At 34.9% G+C, this 23528-nt stretch overlaps 3 protein-coding genes across 4 annotated transcripts in view; 1 reads left to right on the forward strand and 2 right to left on the reverse strand.

The window, feature by feature from the left end:
- Positions 1-244: 244 nt before the first annotated feature.
- Positions 245-8094, reverse strand: LOC106179540 (putative ATP-dependent RNA helicase DDX43). Its single transcript, XM_013563240.2, has 20 exons — positions 7368-8094; positions 7180-7235; positions 6836-6956; positions 6425-6508; positions 5999-6080; positions 5696-5796; positions 5459-5514; positions 5067-5120; positions 4577-4641; positions 4212-4322; positions 3741-3882; positions 3438-3538; positions 2984-3071; positions 2664-2723; positions 2356-2426; positions 2083-2148; positions 1736-1843; positions 1406-1480; positions 1091-1178; positions 245-747 (listed from the first exon to the last, which is right to left on the reverse strand). The coding sequence occupies exons 1-20, from the start codon at positions 7969-7971 to the stop codon at positions 541-543; spliced, it is 2340 nt and encodes a 779-aa protein (XP_013418694.2). The 5' UTR covers positions 7972-8094; the 3' UTR covers positions 245-540.
- A 339-nt stretch (positions 8095-8433) lies between these two features.
- Positions 8434-11025, forward strand: LOC106179604 (MRG/MORF4L-binding protein). Its single transcript, XM_013563321.2, has 4 exons — positions 8434-8577; positions 9210-9331; positions 9651-9780; positions 10263-11025. The coding sequence occupies exons 1-4, from the start codon at positions 8499-8501 to the stop codon at positions 10433-10435; spliced, it is 504 nt and encodes a 167-aa protein (XP_013418775.1). The 5' UTR covers positions 8434-8498; the 3' UTR covers positions 10436-11025.
- Positions 11026-11027: 2 nt separating this feature from the next.
- Positions 11028-23528, reverse strand: part of LOC106179550 (E3 ubiquitin-protein ligase MIB1-like) — a 42838-nt gene continuing 30337 nt past the window's right edge. For both annotated transcript variants that reach the window (XM_087000994.1, XM_087000993.1), the window contains exons 14-22: positions 16724-16856; positions 15454-15540; positions 14918-15046; positions 14410-14591; positions 13993-14185; positions 13521-13599; positions 13157-13243; positions 12704-12801; positions 11028-12380 (exon numbers count right to left, since the gene is read on the reverse strand). In XM_087000994.1, coding sequence (XP_086857120.1) covers positions 12240-12380; positions 12704-12801; positions 13157-13243; positions 13521-13599; positions 13993-14185; positions 14410-14591; positions 14918-15046; positions 15454-15540; positions 16724-16856 — 1129 coding nt within the window. In that variant the 3' untranslated portion in view covers positions 11028-12239. The remainder of the gene's footprint in view (positions 12381-12703; positions 12802-13156; positions 13244-13520; positions 13600-13992; positions 14186-14409; positions 14592-14917; positions 15047-15453; positions 15541-16723; positions 16857-23528) is intronic.

Genomic DNA, 23528 nt, shown 5'->3' on the forward strand with positions numbered 1-23528 from the left:
AGTGCCACACCTAGACCCCAATACCGACAAAGCCCAAATTTTACGTGGAATGAGTTGAGATTATAGGTGACCTAAATCCAAGAGATGGGTATGGGGGCCCTTACCGTTTAGGAGGAGAAGCGGTAACGGTAACATGGCGGCGGAGCCGGCGGAGCCGGCGGAGCCGCAGGAGCCGGCGGAGCCGGCGGAACGGACCGGACGGGACTAAAACCATGTGTACCGCCAGCGCTAACGCTGGTGGTACAATAACTTGGAACATTTTGAGTAACAATGTACAATATTTTAAATGGCTGTTGGATAAATGTAAGATGTCGCTGCAGTTTGAACTATTCAGTGGAAAACTGACCGCACCGTTTTGACATTTTCTTGTCCCCAACTCACTTACATAATGCTTCTTGTCATAAAAAATACAGGATTTTTTGTTATAAAAGAAATCTCATAGGTGTAAAACTGAACTTCAGCAGATCATTGGTCCATGCCCTGTCTTTCTTGTAATAGCACCATAATACTGACTTTTCCACAGGCATCAGCCTCTTAGAACTAAGCTATGCCATACAATGGATTTGTGATTCCTCTTTCTCGTCTGCGGCCACCACGACCACCTCCTCCACCACCAAAACTATTTGAGCCCCCAAACATACCGCCACCATATCCCCTGCCACCCCTGCGACCACCTTCTTCTCGCTCTTTTCTCTCCTTCCAGGCTGAAAACCTCTCAGCCATCTCAATCAACTCATCTGGAACTTCCTGTATATAGAAATTATACAGAGTTAAAATATTTTAGGCTGGCTCTACTATTGAAATTTAAGATTACTAACACAGGTTGACATTAGCTCATCTTAATCTGTTCTTTTGCAGTTAACTGTAGAAGACCACAGCAAAACTTAACTGAATACATTTTAAATTGATGATTACCAACTAAAAATATTTCATTTTCATGCTTAATTCATTCCACTGGTAATCAATCTTTTATAACTTTTCCACTCCAAGTTATCATCAACTTCAAAACCTGTCTCTTAATTATAAACAAAGCTGAAAATTTATTCAGTAATGTTTGGTTAAAGAGGCATGAATTTAATGCAGTCCATACCTGCTGAGCTTCCACCAGGATGTCTATGAGGGCCTGAGCCTGCCGCCAGTCTCCCCTGGTCACCAGAGTGATGGATGTGCCTGTACGTCTGCAACATAGGTAGAAACAAACTTGAATTAAGAAGGTACTTTATAATCACTGATATCAGTTGTATGGTGCTGAAAATTCATTTATGGCAACCCTTGGCAATATTTGAGTTGCCTTCATGTTGTATTCTGTAGATGTTGAAGGTATCTATTTAGAGTAAACAGCAGACAACACTTTTTTACTCATGTGTTTTAAGTACTTAAGTGTTTTCTTTAAAAAGAAACTCACCCTGCTCTACCTGTACGACCAACTCTGTGCACATAATCCTCCACATTTCTTGGGAAATCATAGTTGAAAACATGTCTAAGATAGGAAATATAAATAACAGGCGAATAAGAAAAATACTTAACTGATAGCTTAGAATAAGCAACAAATCTCTTATGCGCTTGTCATCTTAACTTTTACGGTTTTTAACACAACAATACTTTTAAAGGGCAATTTATTCCCAATGCTGTATATTTTTACATATTTACTGGCTATATAAATCTTAATCTGACCTAATCTATAATAATATGTCATACATATAAATAATATAGGTTTTATGAACATTTTACTTACGTGACATCTATTATGTCCAGTCCTCTGGAGGCCACATCAGTGGCAATGAGAATCTGCACCTGTCCAGTCTTCAGATCTTCCAGGGCCTGCTCTCTGTCTTCTTGTTCTCTACAGGTGAAAACACAATTGTAATTATGAAAATAATTTTAAAATGGATCTTTAAAAAATCATTTAAAAAAAACATAATTCAATATTTTTTATATTTGTTGCAACAAACATCTGTAGGGGTTTGAATTTATAGAGCAATTAGCTATTTATAGAAAAGAAAGGATTTTGTATTGAAATGACAGGGCTTTTTTTCCCAAATAATGTAACTTCCTCGGGAGGTATAAATAACAAGCCCTCACCTGTCCCCGTGGATGCACTGACAATGCACACCATCCAGGCTGAGTTCGCTTGAAATGTCATCAGCTCTGAAAGGAGAAGATAGAAGTGAACAGGTTAGTATGCATAACCACGCTTGAACTTCTTTAAATTTAAATAAGAGAGGTAAACTGACAGTTGAAGTATTATAATATTGTTTATTCTAAATAAAATTTAATGTAATCAGGATTTCAATCTTAGTGCAGTCAATTACGATTGGTCTCAATGTCCATGTTGAAATTTATGTTAATACCTACACAAGTTTCTTTCCCACAAAGACAATGACTTTATCTTCTGGCCCCAGTTCATGAGTCAAAAACTCTGTTAACTGCAAAAGAACAAATCAAAAGGCCTTAGATCCCACAAAACGATTGTGTAACATAAATAATACAAAATACGAAAGCATTATTTCATATTCCTCTGATTTCTGAGGGTTTATTGTGACATTAATTCATCTGTTCATAAGTGTTCAATCATGGTCAAAACATACAGCCAACTCTGAACTACTTGAAATAAAATAATAAGACAATAACAGTAAATTTTTCTTAAACTTTAGGCTACATACCCTTGGTCTCTTTTCTTCATCTGCCAAAATCTCTACTTTTTGAGTAACACTGTGGACAGCCTGTTGTCAGAAAAAAACTTAATTCAAGCATAAACTACACAATCCTCATAAAGAAATGAATGTTTAACAATTCTTCCCGAGCATGTAACTAAAAATATGAAAACACAGTACTGCAGAATATAACTAAAGTTTTTGAGTTTTTTGTATCTATTTTGTGTCTAAATCCATGTTTATTAAATATGTTGATCAGACACTTATATGTAAACTGACTTAAATTGGCCTATTCACATCAAGGAGCATTGTCAATACACTTCACTTACAGCCAGATCTAGACTTCCCACAAACACCAACATTGGGTCCTTCAGGTAGGAGTTGGCCAGGCGACGTACTCCCTCTGGCCATGTGGCACTGGTATCAATAGCAATATTCAAACAAATAAATTCCACTGAAAATGCTTACAACTTAGATGAGTTAGTTACAATACTGAAATCTGAAGAGCAGTTTGCAAAGTAGATCTTTTATGAATAAATTTGTCAAATGACAGCTTTTTCTCTAACAATGGCCCCATTCAGAATAGGGGACTAACTAGTGCGAGGGTCAAGTATGGTGACCTACTACAAAGCTTGCCATCTAATCTGCGAATAGACACTGAATAGATATCCTGTGGGAAAATATTCAAGTGGCTCAGACTTGTAAGTTTTCTATTCTGAAAGGGGCCAATCTTTTTGGAAAAAAAAAATACATCAAATCTTTGTTTATCTATTAAATACAAACCTTGTCATAATTGTCTGTCTGTCTGGACGGATATCAAGCAAAATTTTCATAATCTGTGGCTCAAAACCCATGTCAAGCATCCTGTCTGCTTCATCAAGAACCTGTCAAAAAGATACACTTTGTGTTAATTTTTGCTTATTTTTTAAAGTTTGTGGTAGTCAAGGTATTTATTTTTTGTCAATGCTCTCCTTTTCAGTCAATCAATCTGGTAAGAAAAAAATTTCAAATTTGCCAAATGACACATTTTGATACATTATTTTTAGTCCTGCACAGTCTAGTAAACTATGTTTCTGGTAGACTTACTAAGTAAGTGACACTTCTGACATCAATGATGCCATTCATAATCAAATCATTGAGTCTTCCAGGGGTTGCAATGATAATCTCTACACCACTGCTGACGATTTCTATCTGGTCCCTTCTGTTGCCGCCACCATACACGCAGCAGCTGAAATATTGAGGACCACATTAAGTGTATTGGTAAAAAATTTCAACTTTTATGACCTTGAATACTTACTACGGTTAATAAAAAAATCAACCTAATGTTTTATTGATGAAACCCTTGTCTTTATAAAAGTACCAAAGAGAGAAGTTTTCAAAGGAAACTAATGGCCATAACGATTTATTCTTTTTAATGAATTTTTGTTAAATTTAATGGGGAATATATTCTTTTTTCTCTTTGCTTGTAAAAAAATAAAATCAAGTTTACCAGGCAATTTTAAATACTATCATTCTCTAATAAGGCAGTTCAAAAACTGATTTTGTCTGTCATTTTACCATTTGATTCCTCTGTAATTGTACTTCTTAACCTCACTTTCTATCTGCAATGCCAATTCTCTGGTGGGAGATAAGACTAAAACATTGGCTCCCCCTCTCTCTTCACGTGGGCTAAAATACATTGAGAATATGGCATAAATATGATATATCAGAGCTATGGACCATCCAAACATGGTTAAATCAAAATGATAGACTGTACAATTATTGATCTTTTTGATAAGTACAAGAGTGCAAATTTGTGAAAATGAATTTTCCAACGACTGGCTAATTTCATGGACTATTTCGAATGAAATAAATCTGAAAATAAAAGGGATAAAAAGCAAAATGAAAATTTTTGAAAAATTGCATTTAAAAATGTCACCTACGTTGACTGTCCATCTATGTGGATGAGTGCTGGTAGTAAAAAAGCCAGGGTTTTACCTGTGCCAGTCTGAAATACAACACTTTATGCAATAAATAAATATCAGACACCAAGCTGTATGTGAAATACACAACTGTTTTTTAACATGAAACTGTGAAAAAGCCAATTATGCCAAGTGGTTATCAACCTTATACTTTCTATCATACTTTGATTTACCGATATACTAATTTGCATTACAAAAATGATAGTGGATAAACTTTGTGTATTACAAAAAACACACAAAAAAAGAAAAAAATCTTGGTCACCAAGTTTTCTTTGAACATGTCACCTCACATTTCAATAGTAATCAATTACTATGTCAAAATATACTTTCCAAGAAACTTTCTCTGTAGCACATTGCACTCTATTCAAATACATTACTTGTTGTTGTCATCAATTAAATTTGCATTCTGTTTACTTAACCATGTTCTTTCTGCTTTGAAGATGTCTCTTACCTGTGCTATACCTATCAGATCTATTCCTTGTAAAGCTATGGGCCAAGCTTGACACTGAAAATAAGCCAAATTAGCGACTGATATTGTATACTATAGAAAGGTTGTTAAAATTATTAATAAAAAGTGCCGAATAAAAAAATTCGATTTTGTATAATTCAGCTACATTTTTTTTTTGTTTTTCAAACATATGACACATCAAGTCACAGAAAATACTTACGTTTAGAAAAAAGTTACAAATCATTTAATTTAAAGCCTGTTGTATCAAAATGTGCAAAAAAATAAAACTGATTCATGTAAGGTATGCTCAAGTGTTCATGAGAAAATAGAGAAAGTGTATATAATTCATATAATCATCATCTAAATTGGTAAGACCTGCTTTAAACAATGAATACCTGGATAGGAGAGGGTTTCACAAATCCTGCCTTTTCTATTTCATCCAATATTTCAGCTGAAATAAAACATGAACACAACTGACAAATTCACTCTATCAACCACATTTTAAGAATTGAATTTTAAGGCCTCACATTCTGAGAGTATTAGAAAATTCAACACAAGTGAATGTACAACCTAAATAAAAAACACCTCTCAACTGTAATATGTTACAAGAGGGTACCAACAAAAAGACCTACGATAGTGACTAAAGGCTTCCTCAAATGTCCTGATTGGATTTGGAATCTTGACATCTGCATTTTCATTATAGTTTTCTACAGTGATGTTATTATTCATCTTCCTGAAATAAAATGTACTAGTATTCACAATCCATATTTTAAGAAATCATTCTGATCTCTTTTGATATACTAAATGTTAATGAATGGCTTAGTTGCTATACCTTTCATAAATGTTAATGAAAGGTATAGCAACTAAGCAACTCAATAAATCAAATGCAATTTAATTTTCAGTTACCTTATGCAAAATCTTTCTATCAGTCTTACCTAATTTCTGCCACTTCTTCAGGATACATATTAGCAACTGCTGGATCTTCTATGTAAAATTGTTTCTTAAGTGGAGGGTAATCTGAATTCAAAATGTCCAATTCAAGATCAATGTAATTAATGATATTGGTTGTGACCAATTATATAACATAACGACATCTGTGCACGCATTGATGAATATAAGCTGGTTTAAAGTTGAATGTACATACCTCATTAGTCCACCCCTCCTTATAATTCCCATTATTAATTCCCATTATTAATTTCATTATACACTGTAGATAGTTAAAATAGTTTAACCTATGCAAACAATGTCCCATAACATTAAGGTTATGCAGCTGCAAGACAATCTTTTGCATATGAATGAATATAATGAATAAGAATTCACTTTCAAACTGGAAAAGCTTATAATCATGATATAAACAGTACCTTTCCACTTTAATGCCTCATTCTTTGCTCTGTCTTCTCTCAATTTGCCCCAGTCAATCCTAGGCCTCTCTGGCATTGCTGGGGCTATTAAAACAAAAAGACATACAGCGCATTATTGTAAAGTTCACATTCATTATATTATTGAGTTAATACAATTAAAACAGGAAGTTCTCATATTCAAAGAGACAGCAGTTAGTCCTTATAACAACGTAAAAATTGAATAATTCATAATATTCCAAGATCTTTAACATAATTCCAAGTACCTTTACCACACTAATGACAGTTTACAACTAGATGAGCATTTATTACTTTGTTTAAATTTAATAAGTAATTTGTGAAGTGATGCTGTCAATAATGAACACAAACAAAGTCAGATTAAAGCAATCAGCACCTATTGTTCAAATTACATACTTTGGACTGTACAAGGTTTCTCCCCATACAAGAGGTCTTCTATCAATTCTTTGGCTTTATCCCTTGCCTCTTTGCTCCCATGTATCTGGACATCTGTTTCTAGTGCTCCTGCTTCACCAATCTTAATAAATGTAATATTTTAGAAAAGAAATCAATTAAATCATTTTATTCCAATTTTATACTTTTTCTGACTGTTGGCACATTACACAAAGGATGAGAGTGCTTGTTTAAAATTGCAAGAACCATATTTTTTTTAAGAATTAAAATTTGTTTAAGTCATCAAGAAGTTCTCAGTATGAATACTTTAATTTTATATTTACAAATATTATTTATAAAATACTTACTTTGATCCTAGCACCACTGGAACTCTGAAGTTCTTTGATCTTGGAGCCACCTTTACCTGGTAATAAGAACAGTCCAGATACAGAAAACAATTATGAAAAAAAGAACATGTCATACATAAATATACATTGTACCGTGCTTGTATGTTTACCTAGTTGAAGCAGAGGATGGCCTACTACAGTAAACATACCTATAATCTTCCCAACCTTGCTACTTGGTACCACCATAGTGTCACTATCACCCCCTCCTCCAAAATTGAAATCCCTTCTACTGCCTCTGTCACTATTTTGATAATCATTAGTGTCTCTGCTCATGGTGTTTCCACCAAAGTCTGAACTCCGATCCCTTGACCGACCAAATCCCCGACCTCTGCCAAAACTTCTTTCTGTTTGTCCGCCGTCATTTCGACTCGAGTCCGACCCATCTCTATCTTCCAATCTGCGGTGGTCGTCAGTGCTTCTGTTGCCGAAGCCCCCACCAAATCCTCTCCTCCCACGCCCGCCTCTGCTACTTGAGGACTCTCTTTCCATCCACGCACCCCGGCCAAACCCTCTTTTAGAGTTACTACTGCCTCGGAAATCGTCGTAACCTGCTTCGGGGGTTGCAGCGGCAAAACTTGGGTTTTTGTCTTCCCACGGATCCCAGCCACTGTTTGCTTTGGCACTGTATCTTTGTGGTTCATGGCTGGAATTAGTAAAGGTATGTGAATAGACTGTAGTGGGAACAGAGTCATTTTGGTCTGGATCGTCCCAGTCTTCTTCGCAATTCACCGGGTTCCTTAGATACGTTTCCATTCTGAAATGTCAATGCTCTCCGCGTGCGTTTTCGTCTTTCCCACAGGCAGCTAGAGATACAATGCTAGGTGAGCGCAGAGAACAGGACAAAATCAGACCGCAAGATGGCGGAATATGGCTTTTTAGGCTATAAGCAAAAGCCAAATCGAGCCAGGAAGTTTAACTTCACGAATTCACCTTTTCGATGCAATCTTTCTTTTGGCCGTTTTGAATACTTATTTACATTTTTATCTGATATTTGATGAAATTAAAGTATCCCTATAAGTTATACAGAAGGGTTTCATAACAATCAAGACAGGCTGGATCATAGTAAGCAGAGTTACATTCCATACAACTAATTATTTTCTGTCAGTAGAAATTATTTTATTAACATCATATGATCACAACAGTAAAATTCATGTATTAATATTATAACTACTCTTACATTAATTAAAAAATTAAACATCATATATGTACTGGAGGCATCTATTAATCTCTTAGTCTTACGAAGATGAATAGTGATCGTAATTTAGCTTCAGTATTTAGAAATGGCGGAAGATGATCCAGCTTGGAATGTGGACATGGAAGTTAGTCTTTTCCATGCAATGAGGGGACACAAACCTGTCGGTAAGAATGTGAGATAAGCCTTAGATTTAAGAGTTTGTAACTGTTGATAATAACGTGACATATCCCTGTTACATTTATATCATTTACACCACCAGCTTTCAAAGTTTGCTTTACTGACACAGCACATGAGAATGTATTGTTAAACTTTAATTTTTTTTAGTTGGTTTAAGTAAAAGGGGAGAGAGAGGTTGGTAATTTTTCTCTTTAAAAATACCGTCCTTTTGATGTTTAGAAAAGAGTGCAAAGTTGCTCAATGCTGGAATTTTTTTTTTTTTAATATGAAGGATCTGGGGAAACAAATCTGTTTGGGGGTTCCTAATTTTCATACTCCTACAAGTCCTAGGACTCACACATGATAATGATATCTTTTTAACGATTAAAGTCAGAGGCTTGAAGTTTGGTGCACATGTAGCTACGTATCTGAGTGTGAAAAAGCTTATATTTTTAGCTGTAAGTATCTTTTCACTCTTTGGCAACTTGCCTACCGTTTGAATATAGGTATGTTGTGTTCTGTTGTTCTGTCTTACAGATCCCTCTTGTCAAATAGGAAGGTAATTTACCCTTCCCCTATAGGGTCCCAACTGAGGCATGACAATAATGATGTATGGTATTTAATCTTTTCCTGTATTCAGGTGTGAACAGACACTTCCAGATGCTATTTATCCATGAAAAACTGAACAGTCCAAGCTACAGAAAGGTTTCATCAAAACAGATCTGGGCATACCTTGCCACTCTTTATGATCTCCAAGCTTTGGTAAGAATTTTTATTTGCTGTTCTCGGATATTGATCATCTATGATTTTTTTTGCTGTGTAGTTAAGTAGATATGTGTACAAGTTTTATTTTGTCCTCTTGTAATACTGCTTGGTCATTGACTTGTGGTTTGATTTTCTAATTTGGATTAAAAATTTTTTAAAATGTGTATCTCACCCTTCAAAATAAATAAATAAAAGAAGGAAAATACTTTATTTATGCTGTACTAAGAGTATTGTGAAATATATTCTCGGTTTTATCTAGATAAACATTTGACCAGTGGTTTAATATATGTTTAATGTTTCTGTTCTTTCATTTCAGAATGAGTCTGAGATTCTCCCTTTTCCGAATAAAAGCAATGAATTTTCCCTGCCAGAAGCAGAGTATGGTGATCTCATGAACAAGGAACCATCTAAGACGAGCGGAGGTAAAGATACAGGATCAGAAGATGGTAAGTAGACTGTGAAATACTGAAAGCAGATAATGTTAAGAAAGTGAAGAAGAGCAAGGAGGCTGGACAGAGGGTGCTGATGACTACACAGCCTCTGGTAGAAGCTATACCGATAATTATAGCTTCATTGCCTAAAGAAGGCCACTTAAAAAAAACATCAGAATAATAAAGAAAAATAACTAATTAAAACACTTGATTGGAGAAAATTTTATTTAAAAAGTTGATGCTGTTTAGGGAACTGGTGGGGCAAAATGAGTCACATTCAATTCATTCTTTTAGTCAGTGCAGTGAGAACAGAGAAAAAGAGTATTCATTTTACCTCTGCATGCACACATTGTTTATCATTTCTGAACTTATCCGCTTGAAGATAGGTCAAGATTTAGCCCATTTACATACATCTCATTTTGGTAAAATATGTATATTTTAATTCAATAATTCATTTGTCATTATGGCATGCTTTAGACAGAATTGTTGTATTTCAGTACAAACAACAAAGAGTACAAGCAAGTCTTCGGCTTCAAGTACCCCTATACTGACAGCAGCCACACCTGACTCACCCAAGAGGAAAAGAACTCGCCAGACACATTCACAAACTAGTAGCCCTGCCACGGGAAGTGAGGGAACACCTTCAACTAAAAGAGCAAGGAGAATATGACTGCTTACCTTAATAGGAAATAGGTTAAGCACAAAAAATGAAAAGCAATTCCTAAAGATAGGATGGTGATGATGCCTCTAGATCTTTTGGGATGTCGACTGTCACCTTCCAAAGGTGGAGAGAGGGCTTGAATGCCATGGCAGCTCTCAGTTTACTTGATAGTGGGCAGAGTCCAGTGGCGTGAGATAGCAGAGTCATTTGTTCAGTGCATGGCTCTTTTTAGATACAGTATTTCGACTCAAATGTGAGAAAGTTGACCAACTGGCATATCAGGTTAGCAGTTTCTATTTCAGTCCTTTAAGTGTTTTTTTTTTTCTTCTTTTCTTTTTTTTTGCTGCATTTCAGTAATTTTGAAATAATGAAATTAATGGCTCACCTGTTGATTGTTTTCATAGACACAGGTTCTGACTATATTAGCACATTCCTTCTCAAAGTGGAGCAAAGATACTGTTGATAAAGTGAAGATGCCATTTGTTTGAGAAATCATAGTGTACCAGCAATTCTTTAGCATGACAAATCATTCATGCTCTGCTTTTATTATTATTTTGTAAGTAAATACTGGTCAAAATAAAAATAGATCAAAATCAAAATCTTGTTTTGTGTTTAATAAAAAGCTTTTTATTGTATCAATAATTGGCATATTTTTACATTACTGGCAACCTGTTACCCGGTTCACGCACATTTCTGTCAAATACAGACAATTTCTCCATGACTAAGGTCCTAGTCACTCATATTAAAATAATACAATAATATTCACATATAAGTTTACAATTATAAGCAACATTGCTTGTTATTAATCTATAATTCTTATAATTTTATTACATGCTATATAACACACTTGCCTTAAGTCAAGCAAAGTACCCAATTCTTTTAGTCCATGCTTGTTCTATAAACATCTGCATTGTGGATTCCTTTAACTCTTTGATTGCACTGTTCCCTTCAAAAATGGGTAGGAAAGGTCATACTTGAAGAATTCAAACATGCATTATATAAATAGAATAAGGAAATGTCATAAACCATTTTGCTATGGTGCATTAAAAAAGTACTTATTCAAATGGTCAGTGTGATGGGACAGCTCTATGATAAGTTCATCTCTGAGAACATAACACTTTTTTAATGGAGGTATGTAGTTTAAACAATGAGTCAAGCAAAATTTATATAAAATATTTCACGTTTACTCAGATGTAACTAAATGTTGGAGGTGAGATTACTTAACACACATGATTAAGTCACTATGTTTCCTCAAAATACTCCCAAGAATAACCAGGGAGACTGGTTGACGATGAAAACATTTTAACTAGCTGCAATAACATCACTGACATATAAAATTACACTTAATGTGGTGTTTTAAAGAAAAAAATTCAAATACTTTTACAAACTACATTGAAAGTAAGATGAGCTTGAATGCTGAACTCTTCTATTTGGCAACGAATGTTGTTACAATTTCAGTTTCAATTTCTAAACATGACACCATATCCAATAATTAATCTCATCATCCACTTTCAAACTTCTCCAAGTATTATGGTTCAGTAAGTTTACAACAACAATACTAGTCTCACCTAAGAGGTGATTTAACCCTGTTTAACCTTCACTTAGAACCACCTGTTCCTGCAGTGTCACCTTTAAGACAATATCACTTCCGACTCTATTTTATAGCAAGTCTGTGGGTGAAATAAATAAAATTGAGCTAAGAGCCCATGTCTTATGTATGACATAAAAATCCAAATTTGTCTATGTTGTAAAAACGGTAACTTTGGTCACAAGAAGAGTTGTGAAACAGGCTCCAGCATTGCTGCTGTATTTTTTAATAGAGAAGGATCCTCTTCTCCACTCCTTTCCTGCAGATGGGGCATTCTGACATCCTGTCTCCACACAGCTGACACGTGCCATGGCCGCACAAGAAGATCATGTTCTTCAGCCTGTCCATGCAGACTGGACAGCAAGTCTGGAACGAATAAGAATTCCAATTTGAAATATACACCTGAGATGCCAAGTTCTGAACTACAGAAAATAGAACGTTCAAAATTTATTTAAGGATGAAATAGATTGAATATACTGTTTTTTTTTTTTTTTAATTAATTTTGTTTCTAATTATTACCAAAACCTAATATAACCATTTCTTTCTGAGAGTAAAGTACATTCTAACATTTGCAAGTGACCCAAGTTGATAAGAAATTGCTATATGAAATGTAATACCTGTAAAATACTAAACAAACACTGTATTGCTTTTTGTATACAAACCAGCCATTAGCACTACTGTTACTGTACCTGATCTTTGATATCTTGCAACTGTTGCTGCAATTTCTGGACATCATGAACATTGTTCAACACTTCATTCTTTCCAGCTGGTGTGACGGTGGGAGGAGCTGTGGAGTGAAAAATGTTTTTAAAATGATATTTTCAAAGCTAAACAAGTCATCATTGCAATTTTCAAGTTGCCAATCCAGGAAAAAAACTCTACTTACATTCTTTTTCCATAGAAATAAATTTTGTTATCAAAACATGCTGGTGCTTTAGATATCCTGCTCATAAAGAAGCAGACATCAAAAATTTTGTTCACCACAGGCAGACAACTAACATCTAGGCAAAATGGCTCCAAAAACCAAAACCCTGAATTTTTTTAATTATGCAACAAAAGTACAAAACTCCCATAGTACATGGAGAGGGCCCCCAAAAATTAATAACTGTGAATATATCTACAGTTGTTTGCTTTTCACTTACGTGTCCCTCCACAACAAACAATGAATGGGATCATCTTGTCAATGGAAGATCTACACTGAACACATTTCTTCATCAGAGCAGCACAACCTGAAATACGAATCAATAAAAAATGTTTTAGACCAAAGCAAAGCAAAGGTTTTTTATACAAACATAAAAGTAGTCGAAACCTTTTTGAAGACCAAAGCAAAGCAAAGGTTTTTTATACAAATGTAAAAGTAGTCGAAACCTTTTTGAAAGAAAAATCCCAAGCACTCTGTTATTCAATTTATATAATCTGTATGTAAGGTCTACACTTTATCTTAATGTGCCTGATTTGGTTTTAGTAAGAATATCATTTAGCTTTGTAATGCAATATTGTACCTACCATCACAAGCACACATATGTCCACATGGTTTGAAAAGAATTGAAGCTTTCTTGTCAGAACACACAACACACTCTTCAATCTAAAACAAAAACATGGTCATTTTAAAAAAAACTAAAAAAAGTTATTGTTATTCTATTTACATAATCAAGGGGAAAAAATACCTGAAACACTTGCAATTCAAATCAAAATTAACATCAACGTCAGGTGATTAATTACTTAAAGAATTAAATATACACTTAGGTAGAATATTTATTTCTTAAAGTTAATGCTATAATTTGTCATACATTAGGATTGGAAATGACGTAAATAATTAAGTGGCTCTACAAGGATGAGTGTATGCCACCATATTCTATCTACAACAACCTTCCTGTTGACTCAAGTGCAGATTTCATTGTTAACCAAACAAGGTCCTTAAAGTGAATTCCAATCATCAAAATCACATAAGTCATATCAATATGACAATGCAATGTACCTTGGTTCTGGATTGCACTTGTTCTTTACACATCAAGCACTTCTTCACTCTGGGTGAACACAAACTACAGGTAGCTATGTGACAACACGGCCCAAACAACGTGTCCCTCTTCATGTCTGAACACACCATGCATTCTTCAAGAGACTCCTCGTCTTGGCGCAGCGTGATGGAAGAGGCAGGGGTCATACCAGCACTGGAACAGAACACAATTAATGTTCACAATGACTGGACTGATACAGTAATTTTCAGAGCAGGCCAAAAGAACAATAAATACTGTCTGAATCTGACAAACTTTATAATCACCGCCAATGTTCTATTATCAAATCAGCTATTGGAATAAATTCCAGTTTGTGAGCAAGGACCATTAGCACAATTATTTAGTGATGTTTGCTTCTCCAAAATCCATACATGACCTACCTAGATTTGTCCTTATGACACTTGGCAAGAGCCTTACAGAGGTTAGGGTCTGGACAGAGATCCAGGGGAGACTGGCCTTTCTTGTTCTTGATGTTCAGGTCTGCACCGTTAGCTGCCAGGAAACAGGCAATGGATGCACTGGACTTCTTGTCTGCACCTTGAGTTCCCAAGCCCATCAAGAGCTGCAAGATTAAATGATAAGGGATACCAGAATGAACATCTTTCTGTCAGATTTTTTAAATACTTAGACTGTATAAAGAAAATAATTATAGTTTTTCTTGACGTGTTATCCTTAGTTTATTTTCACACAGTGTAACCTTTTCTGTATTCCTTTTAATATCCAGCTGCTTTCTTACACACACACACACACACACACACACACACACACACACACTTGAAGCACATCCACAAAAACATATTTGCTTCAGATCTGTCAATGTGCCTTTCACATTCCCACTTCCTCTCCTCACCCTCCTACCCTTCATTTTCCCCTGCATCAGAACCTCACCTTGCCAACATCTTGCATATCCTGTAGCTGTCTCAGCTGTGATAGTGTGTGATGCCTTAGTGCTTCATGGAGGGGAGTGTCACCATCCTTGTCTGGGATGTTAAGATTACATGCCTCTCTCACCAAAAGCTGAACAAGGAAGTAAAATATTTGTGAAATATTTCACAGTTAGAGGAACAACAAAATCATATTCAAAAGTACCATCAAACAGTTTTTTGAGGAGGGAGGGGGATGTTATCATCTACAGTCTAATATCAGCAAACCACTGTCCAAAGAGTGAAATATGACTAAATGACTCAACATACATAAATATCAATTTGATAAAAAGAATATGCTTTTCTTCCTTGCACCATACTATAATATTATTCTATCATTCTTGCTAAGTCAACATCAGTCAATTTTTCATCCACAACCTAAATAGCTTATTGTGTAGGTATTTCTCATGAGATAATTATCTATTATCAGTCTTCATCGGTTCAGATTACAATAACCATCAAAAAGACATTATTTTTCCATTGAAAATCAACACAACTTACCCGTACAATCTGTGTGTGCTGCCTCTCTACTGATAAATGCAATGGGGTCTGGAGATTCACATTCTGAATGTCAAGGTTGGCCTTGCCCTGAAAGCATATTCATAAAGAATGTGTTTGCAATAGCATAGAAGTACAGCTGAGGGGGTATGGGTAAAACAAAAGTTAGCTCTATCTTGTCTTTCTGAATTCTGTTTTTTTTATATTTTTGCCCTCAAACTGTCAAAACCAGATGGATCACCTATATTAAAACCATTGTAGTCTATAAAATTGGCAAGCATTTTCTCAACTACAACATTTTCACAAACCTGTTGTAAAGGTAAGGCAGGGATAGTTTACACGCACTCATGGCACACCATTACTAGGGTATTACATTAATAAGACATATGCTCCACTAACGCATTTATTACATTTGACATGTAACCATGGCGTGAGACTATATCCAAACTCATGCATGCCCTGAGACAGACTGTTACACAACAATTACACAATACATTATCTAAAGGTCTGTTCAAACCAGGGCTAGTTCAGACCAAAATCTACCATAATGGCATCACCAGATAACTATAAGGTTTGTCTCTTATGTGCTTTGTGATGGGGAAAATTGGCAAGTTTCCAGCCTTAAGTCACATTTCCAGTCCAGCTAGGCCGAACTACCTCAGCAGAACCCATTTTAACTAGCTGTCATATTACAATCATCTCACCAAACATAAGCAGCAAATCTTATCCACGTTTTCTTGCCTACCATCATTGTAGTTAAATCAGAAGCACTTCTTTAATATGACTTTCCATGGTGGGCTTATCATTATGTGACCCCCTTACCCCAGTGAGATGGGCCATACCAAGTAAGGTCAACCCAGCTTGACCAGAAACATGACTGGAAACAGACCTTACCAGGCTAAATATAAAACATACCCAGTTTTCTTTCTGACAACTCAATGTTATTTTAACTTACTGAAATACTTTTCTTAAGATGATGGGTTCTTTAACTATAAAAGTGTGTGTTTTCACACAGTTACTTTCCTTTAGTTTCATAACCTAACCTATGCACATTCTTAAGTTATTATGGTAAAAAATTACCTGACACACTAAAAACTAATAGGGATATCAGAAGCTGTGGCCAATAAGCATGTCATTTCATTCATCCAATAAAAGAACACCCAACTAACAGACGCCAGTTATGGTCAAAACAATACAAATAAATGAGTGAGTGAGTGAATGAATAAGTGAATATATGAATGAATGAATGGTACAACAATATCATGTGAATTACCTGATGCACAAGGAGCTCAGCCACTTCCACATGGTTATTGAGAGCAGCCAGATGCAGTGCTGTGTAGCCATCATCCTTTTTCTCATCTACTATCCATGGTCTTGGTAGCTTGGCCAGCAGGATACGCATAGCACTGAAAATACAGAGAGGAGAAAAAAATTAGAATTGGGATCAACTGGCTCTTAAGAAAATTTCAGGACCAAAGAGCAAATGTTAACTTTTGCATGAGAGTGCATATACAAAATATATCTTGAATTACAAATACAAAATTGCTAACTGGTTGTGTAGCTTAAAATACTGCATCACATTTCAAAACATTTCAGCATGGAAATACAATATTTCGCTTTACTTTAATGTAGATATCAAATAACAACACAGCAGCAAATACAAAATCACCACTAAATGCATACAAAAGCACAAGCCTGCACCCTACCAGATTCATCCCAACAAAATCTCACTCCACAAATTTTTTCCATAGCATGTCATACAAAATAATAATATATAACACGGTGGTTTTATAATACATTTTATTCCAACAATTGTTCTTATATCTTATATATTTGATTTTGTTTGGTTGCTCTGTGGTTTTGAAAAATTACATCAATGTATAAACAATACCACTAATAGCTGCTTGCAAAAATTCAATAAATGTGTATGGTAAGGAACTACAGTAAGCCATTTCTAAGAACACTTTTTATTCAAGAGGCACGTTATGTAGACCCTTGATCTCATAAGTGACTCTTTTTTTACAATCACTACACATGACAAAATGAAACATCTATTTCATCATATTTCAAAAGTTGTGACCACACTTTTACCCCCAATATGTACAACAGTAGTACTTTTTTAAAGCAGTTTTAACCACTTCTCTATCCAGACATTTGTCTATGACTAACCTCCAACAGGCAATAAACCATTCATTTTCAAATATTTTTATTGTTCCACATCTGGCTATGGTTAAACACTCAGTCAATGGTTCCCAAATCTTCAAACATATAACACACTCATTATATGGATGTGTTAAAGGATATTGCTCAAACAATGCTTCTCTCATGCTACAAGTCCTAAGCACATTGCGGCAAATATTAAAAACATCCCTTTTCATTACTTTTTCAACCCATGCTCTGTCACAGTTAATTTCCTGCAAACGTCTGAGGCTGGTATATATCAACTTAGGCAGGATAGTGTGTGCCTTTTTTTATACCATGGATGCCTGTCATTTGACAAACTTAACTTAATGCATTTCTTGCTATTATGGAGCATTTTTAAAAAGTAGTTTTACAAACAGGTGCACTGCAATCCTTACTAAAAATCCTCCACAAATTTAAAACACTTTATTCTACTTTTGAGATTTTTGAAAATAATCTACCATAAAAAAAATTGAAGCATTATTATTCCATGAGCCTTATTAAAGAGAACCAAACAAATTGTATACACAATGCAAAGTTAGCATGACACGACATCTTAGAGGGTTACCAATGCTTAGGATGAATGACATGAATATCTAACTCAACTCCTGACAAAGCAAGTACATATGGACTTTGGGCTATAAAAGTCTTGTGCCTCATGTCCTTTGATGACATTAAGTCATATAGTCAAAGACAAAACGTGTTCTAAAACACTTTAATAGTCATCACCAGTCATGAGTGACATTGAAGAAAAAATTAACAGCCTAGCAGAAGTCCACCTTAGCCAATGGAGTTAAACTATGTAGAGGTTGGCTACAGGTGAACTGATGATGGTTAGATAACTATTATGAACTGATGACATACAAGAGAGAGCTTTAGAACCCCAGCCCCATGACAATTTTATTTTTCATTTTTTTCTGCTTTGTGAATTAACCCATGTCATAAAGTACAGTTTTCCCAACAAAAAAACCACAATTACGCCAAGATGAACAGCTGCAGGGTTCAAAACACAGCAATTACTTCACTTTCATCAGCTGCTCACTAATTGTTGTGTGTAGTACAACTTTTCCAAACTTCGGCTAGCATATGTGATCAATTGTGTCCATCCCATCCTTATATGGACACTAGTGAATTCTATATGAGCAGTACATATTGAGAACCCTTTAAACCTAATATGGAGTTACAGCATTGCCTATCAAGATAACAGACTACAAAATGTACAATCAATGACAATTTCTGTGAAAAGAAATCCCACCAGGAGTTAATAAGTTCTTCTCCTTTCTCTCGGTGTTTTGCATGGCAATCTATCAGCTATCTGGAATTGCATCTATTTGTAGTGATGTCGAGGACAAAGTGCTTCGAGTCGCAAAGCCTTAGATGAACATGGTGCACAATCTGAAAGTATCATGACAAAATGCAAGATGAATTAGACAGTTACCATTGGCAATAAAATATTATCACATGAACATAATTATCAATCTTCCAGTGGATTTGTTGATTATATCTATACTGACTTTATGCAGGAATCTTCACCTAACTGTAATAAAACAGCTGGGAAACTGTGGTGAATATATGCATATTACAGAAATAATTACACATATAAATAAGCACAATGTCAAAGACTACATAAGTCACACCAGGACCAATCTGCCATACAGTCTATCAAATGCAAAAATAACTATATTCAGTCTCTGGCGAATATGATTCTCAAATGACACGAAATAATCTGGCATCAGAGAGAGAGCAGAGTGGAATAAATTTGGATTTATTCAACACAAAGCATCCCTTGAGCCTTATCCTGCTTGCATATTCACCACTGTGTACTGTCCACCAAGATCAATAGAGAGTGCTGCACAGGCAACATTGGTTATTGAGACACAGATTGTACAAATATGTGCAACCACAAGAGGAAGATCTTTATGGGGCAATATAAACAGGCAGACAGACAAACAAACAAACAAACAAACAAACAAACAAATAAATAAATAAATGGAATAGTCAGTAATAATCACCTTTCTATAATGATTATACCATTGCCTACTAAATTGTCAACCTGGGATACCATAAATAAATTAATATAAAAATGCATATGCAAGAGTACAAAACTTGTGGGAAACTAGACTACGTTACATCTTGAGAAGAAGAAAAAAGCACAAAATCAGTGAGATGTTCCAAATTTGTAAGCAACTGTAATAATTTACAATAAGGTTTTGACCATACTTTTCAGCTGTTGGTAAATAAACAGCCTGATATAAATTCTCAGTTAATATAATTGAAAGGCAAATCATTGCAAGATATCACTTATTGAATTGCTACAGAAACAAGGTCTACACTGTGTCTGTTTTTGGCAATGTTTAAAAGCCAGGATAGAACTGAAAAGAACAATCCTGAAATTACGCATCGACCTAAAATTTGGGGCAACAAAACAGCCATTCAATCAAATGCATGGTATTCTTAAAAATAAATCAATTTTGAATCATATTCCCTTTCACCCCAAGAAATAAGACTTTTGCCAAAACTATAGTGAACCCCAAAAAGAAGACTGGCAATTATTCAAATTCTTGAGGTGTAAAACCTGCATATTATCCATCAACACCCATATACTATTATCAGAAATGATAAATCTAAGCATCTATCCCCCTAATTTCAGATCACTGCCCTCCTCCCACTCAGGAATACAGTTAACATCTCTTACAACTGTTCCAAGGCAATTTCAAATCTTGCACCCCAGAATTTTGTACACCTTACCTTGGCATAGCCTCATGTCCAAATGTGAAAGGGCAACCCAGAGTGGTACGTAGTGCAGACCCACATCGCATTGATTTTTATAAAGAGGGGAAAGTTCTTTTTAGACAGATGGCTTCAGTGAATGTTCCATGTGATTTTGAAAAAGCTTAAAATAACAAACACTCTGTGTAATTTCTATATCAATATTCATAATTCAACAGAGAATAGCTAGTTGTCGATCATTTACCCTTCCAGTTGACATTTATCTAAGCCACATCTTACATTAACCATAATGTAAGACATCTTGGAAATGTAGTATAAATAACAGGATAACAGTATTGGTTAGCAATCTAATAAATATCTAAATATTGTGTACATGTAATGTAATATTAGCAACCATTAGAAAAGTCACTAAATCCATTAACTTTATCCATAAAATCTAAGAACCAGCACAGCAATAGAAAATAGATAAAATTTTATTTCAATAATTCCAAAAAATTCCTCCCCAATCAATCCACAACCCCCAGTGGCAGCCAAAACCAATCTGCATTTTACACTGAATAAAAGATCCAATCACATGAGCTAGGCACTCAATCTAAATTTTGCAACCAGAGGAAGAAGATCTTGCCAATCTAACATGGGTAAGCACACAGAGTTAAGGACTGCCTAAATATGGACCCTGCCAGTATATCTGCATCATTGAAACCTGAGCTACTATCATTTCAAGACAGGAAGGCAGCAGGCACGTGGTTGGCATAGCTCACTCCCAGATCTATAAAAGGGATTCCTGATTTCTTTGCCTGCTCCACTTAAACAGGGCACATGTGGACCTAGTAAACTATACTGCGCCAGTTTATATAGCCCTCCGAATGTGGACCAACCAATTTTGGGGAGAAGACAAGGGGAACTGATACTTGTTTGGTAACTAAGGTAAGTTCTTTTCAGCATCTATTATGCAATGTGTAGTTCTAGATTCCGCCAAACAGTGACAGGTTGTTTGTTAACTGAGCATTTTTACAGATAATAAAAATGATGATGATGATATATTTGGAAAATATAACTTTCACAAATATAACCTAAGATAAAATTTCCCATTCAAAAAAAAAAAAAAAAAAAAAAAAAAATCTTAATCTTTAATAACATTAGAAACATATCTTTCAGTTTATCAAAATTTAACTAAGTGGTAAATCAAACACAATGATCCATTTCTAACTTTCAATCTCAATATTCAAAGCAACTTTGCATAAAGCACATTGAAACTAATGCAGATTAACATTTAAGGTCACAACTGAAGTCTATTCATTATTTCAACTGGACATTTTCAAATAATACTTTTTTTGTTTTAATTATAATAACATATCATGGAGTCTGAACACAACCTCAGCTGTCTAAAACAACTACACCATCCAACTTCAAATGTAATCATCATTAAACATTCACCCAGTGCAAGTTACACTAAATTTAACTCAAGAATTCAAATACACTGGAGTAATTTACTGTATTTGTTTAAAACATGAATGACCTTTAGATTTACATCTTTGAACTAGCTGTGGCCAGAAATTAATCACTGGGTAGCATGCAAGGTCTGGGGGGGGGGCTCCATTAGGAAATGGAGACCATTCTGGTTGCATGCACTCCGTACTCTATAACTGTGTCTTCTACAGCTTCTACTGTGTCATTCTAGACTCTATGGGTGGATATTTAAAAGTAATTATCTGGACAATGCAGGTGGACATTACATAGTTATCACCAGAGTTTCAAAGTTGGACCCAGTGTAGTTTTTCAAATGGACCATAAAAGGTATCTTATCAAACATTTCTGCCAAACTGAATTTTCCATGAAAAAAATGAACAAATCACCTGTCCCTGCACTTGAATTTAATGTTTTATATACCATTTCTAATTAAATAATTAAGGTATAAATGACTGACCAGCCACTTAGCTGCTATGTCTAGCTTTGCATTTTAGAAGGTAATATATATATACCAGACGTTTTTATTTGAGGAGTTTTAATGTTTTTTAAAGTCGGAATTAGAACAGAAAAGTAGCTTTACAAGATACGTAGACAGAAAATATGGCCTCAGGACATTTTCAGATGTGGAAAGTTTACCTTAAAGGGATAACAACTGTTCGTAAGAATATACATATTTCACAATAAATAAATTGTTAACAACTCATAAAAATGAATGAGTAAATTTTACCACCACAACGGGGATTAACGCAATTATTCTGGAATTTGTGACCTCCATAGATGGCTACACTCTGTAATAATCTCTTAAGAGAATATTACAAAAAAAACTTATTAGAATAAAAAACAGGGACTAACTTTGAATGTGGGAATGAGATTCATTAACCATTGGTAAGTATGGAAAAATTGTCCTTTATCCCAGGAAAATCCCTTTTTTTTTTTTACCAAAATGAATAGCTGATATCCCTTTAAACATGGACACTATAGATCATACTATAGAGCTCTTGGTGTGGAGACTGCATAGTATCTGAACAGTTATCACCTGAACTCCCAGGGTGAAAACTGCATAATTAACAGCTTGACTTTCAGGGTGAACACCATATAGTTCTAACCTGGTCATTCCAAGTCTGATTTTTATGCCGGTCATGCTTTTATATACAGTGCCCAAATCAATAAAGTTGTACTTTTATTGTTATTCTATTTAATGGACATACAAAACATATTGTGTTTTATCATTTACATGAATCACTAAATGTGATTACTAACATTGCTAATTATGATTAAATCAAGATTTCTACAAAAAATATCAAAGCTGCCCCAAATAGAAATATACTTTCCTTACTAAATTTTTTTTTCAATTCAGTACACTTGTACCAGTGCCATACATTGTAAATGATTGATAAGAAAGTACAAACTAAAGCCTGAAGTGATTTGGAAAATGTCTTTTTTTTTAATGTTTCCACAGTATGTACTGAGGTCACCATCATCCTAGTGAACTGTATTTACCCAAGGGCTGGACTGGCATCTTGTCATAGTAATACACTATTCATCATCCCTCCAAATGCAGTTTCTTTTCATGACTACTCATTTCAACCCTTCAAAGGTGTAGGTAAATAGCGCAGAAGGCTATCTGTTATAATTCTAACCCAAAATTGGTGTCTTTCTTTTGAAATATTGTATAAAATCTATGACTTAAAAAATAC

The sequence above is a fragment of the Lingula anatina genome, chromosome 1 (assembly GCF_051362555.1).
Source record: "Lingula anatina isolate TDL-2025a chromosome 1, LinAna3.0, whole genome shotgun sequence".
Taxonomy (NCBI): domain Eukaryota; kingdom Metazoa; phylum Brachiopoda; class Lingulata; order Lingulida; family Lingulidae; genus Lingula; species Lingula anatina.